This window comes from Dysidea avara, chromosome 2 (genome assembly GCF_963678975.1).
Source record: "Dysidea avara chromosome 2, odDysAvar1.4, whole genome shotgun sequence".
In the NCBI taxonomy this organism is placed as follows: domain Eukaryota; kingdom Metazoa; phylum Porifera; class Demospongiae; order Dictyoceratida; family Dysideidae; genus Dysidea; species Dysidea avara.
Window position 1 is genome coordinate 43,752,746 of NC_089273.1, and position 5,124 is coordinate 43,757,869.

At 40.3% G+C, this 5,124-nt stretch overlaps 1 protein-coding gene across 1 annotated transcript; it reads right to left on the reverse strand.

The window, feature by feature from the left end:
* Nucleotides 1-1,197: 1,197 nt before the first annotated feature.
* On the reverse strand, nucleotides 1,198-4,112 carry LOC136247424 (tyrosinase-like). The gene is made up of 5 exons (XM_066039096.1): nucleotides 4,024-4,112; nucleotides 3,016-3,269; nucleotides 2,597-2,897; nucleotides 1,800-2,434; nucleotides 1,198-1,741 (listed from the first exon to the last, which is right to left on the reverse strand). The coding sequence occupies exons 2-5, from the start codon at nucleotides 3,262-3,264 to the stop codon at nucleotides 1,385-1,387; spliced, it is 1,542 nt and encodes a 513-aa protein (XP_065895168.1). The 5' UTR covers nucleotides 3,265-3,269; nucleotides 4,024-4,112; the 3' UTR covers nucleotides 1,198-1,384.
* Nucleotides 4,113-5,124: the final 1,012 nt, after the last annotated feature.

Below are 5,124 nucleotides of genomic sequence, written 5' to 3' on the forward strand. Positions count from 1 at the left end.
AGAATGTTATAATATCAAATCATTATCTACAGTTATGACCTCCTTAACAACCACAATGTTTATGTAATGAACAACATGGGTTTAGTCTGCACAGGTCATGCGTAACCCCTTATAACTGTCAATGACTTAGCAGAAGTCCTAAATAAAGGAAATTAGGTGAATATAGTACTCTTGTAAGGAATTTGAAACTGTACCCCACACTAATTGGGCTCACAAATTAAGTGCATAATAAATTATAGGGAATTATTGCAATGGATTGAGTCCTTCCTTTCAACAGGTTACAGTAAATAGTCAACTGAGCAGTACAATTTTAAAGCTTTAGTAAAGAATAATAAAAATAAATGCCATGGAAAGGTAGTGGAAGAAGATGATATAATATTGTATACTACATTCATTGCTTTGATTTATTCTGTTTGTTGATACTGACATGTTGTCTCTGGTGAGTCCATCTCAAAGTTGAAATCTGTTTCATGTGTGTTTGTTATATTGTACCATCAAGTGATTAGTTTCATATAAATAGCTTTGCAATGAAATACTGGAAGTAGTTACTGAACTAAAAGGTAATTTTTTTCTTTTTCATGGATGACACAAAATAACTGACAGTCGTCCATCTACACAAGTATCAAGCAACCACGTAGTTGTATGTCTGGGTTGGTATGCCCCGAGCATTCGACTTTGGGGTACAATTAGTGTCAGGGCCGGGTTCAGCTTACTTCTTACGTAAGTCACATTTATAAGATAGAATAGTATAGGAGGTGAGTGGCTAGCAGTGGTAGCACACTGGTTAGCACACTGGTCTAACAGACTGGAAGTCCAGGTTCCCTGGATGAGTATTGTGTTGTTTTTTTTCCCCTGTTTTTATTAGTAGCCCTTTTTGTCTAAGTTTTACTGCTGGTTCAGTAGCTGGTATGGCTTATAAAACCAACTTTCGGTTCAGTATCCACTGCCTAAAATATTGTATACTCAACAGCATGCATTAGCAAACAAGTACTGTACCTTTTTATAAGTTATATTTATCAAAGTGACAAATCCAGTAGTGTGGTGATTATTAAAGAGTTTTGTGTTAATGCTCATCTCCACCACAACCTCAGGTTAATACATGGATTAATTTAATAAATCCTTATAAATATGATATGGCTTTCGAGAAAGCATTCGCCAAGTTGTTGTCTTGAAGTTCCCACAATGCAATTCATAGAGTCAACAAATTTTTAGCACATAAGTAATTATGATTGTCTAAAAACTGCATATATACAAAAAACAGAAGAATTATGCTTGTTATATATATTTATTTTATTGTGAGTCAAGAATTATGTGCTAAGATACAATATATGCATACTATTTGCATGTAATATACAATTTATGCTGCTATAATGTTATGATACTGTCACCACCACCGGCCTTTATAAGGTCTTTTATATATAGGATGTCTAATGTTTGGTAAGTCACAAAAGTATCCAAAGTTACGAGACCGTGTGAACATGTCAGTGTTGGTACTGAGTGGGAAAAATGGAACCATAAAGTCATCAGGTTGATGTCCTGTGGTGGGAACAGTCACTGGTATATCATTAGGATACTCTGCATTAGGGTGTCGCTCCAGCCACTCATCAAACATACAATCTACCATAACATGGTGAGGCATGAAAAGAGGATCATTTGGTGATGACACCACATCATCCATTTGTCCTCTCTTATCAAATGGAAGATTTGTAGCGAGATCACCTGCCCCAGTAATGGTATGAACCTAAACAAGAAAACTGATATTATAAAATAAACAATGATAATAATCATACAGTACTTACCGCACCATGCATTTGTTGTTGAAGTGCAATCATCCGAGAGCCATTTGAATTTTTGGGGGAACATTCTGGGTCAAAAGTGGGAGAACAAAAACACATTCTGTTTCTACGGCACCTATCTATTCTAAAGTTAACATCAGCATCAACAAAACTTCGATAGTTTCTTTGCGATAGAAAATTATAAGGTGGTCTTTCATATCTGTTAAAAGTCATGGCACGATTTACTTGCCGACTTGTAGGCCAGTCAGGATTGTTGCTACTGCAAGGGTTAGTTCCTGTGAATGGGCAACGTTGAAGGGGACCAGTGTTAACATTTGGATCACAAATCTGAAAGAATTTTTGCCAACATATTGTGTTCCATCCGTCACCAGCAATATCCCCAAATACACGAGGAAAACCACTGACATTCCTTGTTGCCCCAAGCCTCTTTTCAGTAAAGAGATCATCTGAGAGTATTCCAGTAGATCTTTGAATTTCAATTCGCCAGTCCCAGTAAGGTAGCCTGAAAGTGTGATAGTCCAAGTGTCCCATGCTCTCTAACATGTGTTGTAATTCCCACTCAAACAACAAGTGAAAGTATTTGTGCCAAGTTGTGAATGCAGGTCCAGCATGAGCATAATCCAAACGAATTGATACATCTAAATGTAATATGACATTGATGTAAGTACATAAAAAGTCAATTAACAAGTGCAGAAATGTATGTGACCATAACTCAAGTTTTGAGCCATCAAATTACAGCACATACACACATACGCACATGCAGATGCAATGTATGCTTATTACATACTTATTTACATTACCTGGTGTAGCAGAATCTTTTGAAGCAAAGTGGTGAAGCCACACGAACAAATTATAAAGTGATAAGTTACTCATGCGGAGATTTGTGGTTCCTGGAACTGCCTCTTCTAATACACCCATGTACCCTGAGTCAAATGAACGTGACTGAACAATAGTATCAATGAATTCAGCCCAGTCACTATCAGTGTAGGTAGCAAGTGGTCGTCGGGGAAGAACTTGTGACTTAGAGCAATCAGGTCCATAGTGACCAAACTTACACCGACTACAGTCATATCCCGCATAATTTCCATTGCACTTACAGACCTGTGAAGAGAAACCACAATATACACATGTCAGTACAACTAGCAATTGTGCAATTATTATAATAACAGTCAATTATAGTAGGGTCATGCATAGGATCTTTTTAAGTATCAGCACTAACCCTGGTGAAGTAGTGAGGCCAATTGCGACGGACATCACTACTGCTTCTGTCATATCCAGGCAAGTTCAAATCAGTACACTGTCCCCTACCAGTATCCTGTCCACACACACCATCACTTGTAACTGGACAACACTCCAAATTTTCTAGACTTGTAGCATCACTGCATGCTGTTGGTATTTGACCATAAACCTCCTGCCCCAACAGACATATCAAGGTAATGGCCATGAAGGAAACTTGACCACTTTGCATTTTAACTACAGTGTACAAAAACAAGATAAATAATAGATTAAAAATAGAACTTTACAGTGACCAATACTGTTTACGCCAGTGTTGATATAACTGATACAATTTCACATGCATTGTTATATAATAGCTAACTATGCACATTACTCATTAGTGCATAATTATTGTGGCTGGCAAGGCTAATTAGTAGAGATGGCCTCTAAATAATAGTTAGACGTCAAGAACCCAGTGGTTCTTGACGTCTAACTACAACTCGTTATTGTACCTTGAGTTGACAGCTGCTTGTAAATGGGAAATGTATGGCTAATTACTAGAAACAAGCCCTCTACACCTCCCTACATGGCGGGACCTCAGCGGGGCTGTTTCTACCCATTTAAACGCCCATGCGTTGTCAATGTTACAGGCGCGTGCTATGTATCGAAGTACTGGACTCAGCGACTGGACTACAACTCATTGTTGCTGTTGTTGTGCCTCGACAGCTGCTTGTAAGCAAGTAATGTGGTGTTGATTAGTACAAACAAGCCCATTACACCTCCCTCTAATTCAGTACGGCTGTTACTAGCCATTTAAACGCCCATGCGTTGCCAATGTTACAGGCACGTAATTATCGTGTTTCGTATCGCCTCAGAGCGTGGTCTCTATTGGACATGAGCGTGGCTCTACGAGATTTAGAGACCACGTTTTCAGCCAATCAAATTTCAGTATCAAACTTGTTGTAGTCTAAATGCTGAGATAGACTGACCCATATACATATGCAGCACTCACCTAGTAGCTATCTGGGTATAGCTTCTGAAGTTACTCGGTAGATAACGAGAGTAATAAGCTTCAACTGCCCGCGATAATGAATTCAGTAGCTGCAGTTTGTACTCATGCTTTTGTGCAATATTCCACGCTTTATATACTTAGTGTTTGCATTGTATGCGTGGGTTTCAGGGTATCCTGCTACCTACCTCACCTAATTAATCCGAGCCTTGATTAATCTTTGAACTTCCGTCGCAAAGCCGGAGTAATGAGTAATGCGTACGCAGGGCCGCCCAGAGAAATTAAGGGGCCCAGGGCAAAGAGTTAAAGTGGGGCCCTTGACCCAAGTTGTAAGGTGAAGACCAAAAAAAAAAAAGGTCACAACCTGCTGGCAATGACAATAACTATCCATCACCAACCATATCTCCTTATCTATAAGCTTGCTATACTGCTCCTCTGAAGAATACTGTGACTGCTCTATTAGAGTATTTAGATCTGACTGCTCTATTACAGTATATCGATCTTTTAAACAGGTATTCAGGGGGCCCTTCGTGGGGCCTCCTGGGGCCCCTTTCAGGCTGGGCCCGGGGCAAAATGCCCCAGTTGCCTCCCCCCCCCCCCCCTGTGGGCGGCCCTGTGCGTGCGTGCGTGCGGGTTGCATGACAACGTGATTGAAACTTTAATTTTAACCAGGGCCGCCCAGAGAAATTAAGGGGCCCAGGGCAAAGAGTTAAAGTGGGGCCCTTGGCCCAAGTTGTAAGGTGAAGACCAAAAAAAAAAAAAGGTCACAACCTTCTGGCAATGACAATAACTACCCATCACCAACTATATCTCCTTATCTATAAGCTTGCTACACTGCTCCTCTGAAGAATACTGTGACTGCTCTATTAGAGTATTTAGATCTGACTGCTCTATTAGAGTATATCGATCTTTTAAACAGGTATTCAGGGGGCCCTTCATGGGGCTTCCTGGGGCCCCTTTCAGGCTGGGGCCCGGGGCAAAATGCCCCAGTTGACCCCCCCCTGTGGGCGGCCCTGATTTTAACTTCCGTCAACATAAGATTTTAAGGCTTAGCAGTACAAGTGCTGAAGTCTAGGACACCTGGTCCTATACAGCATGGTTAAA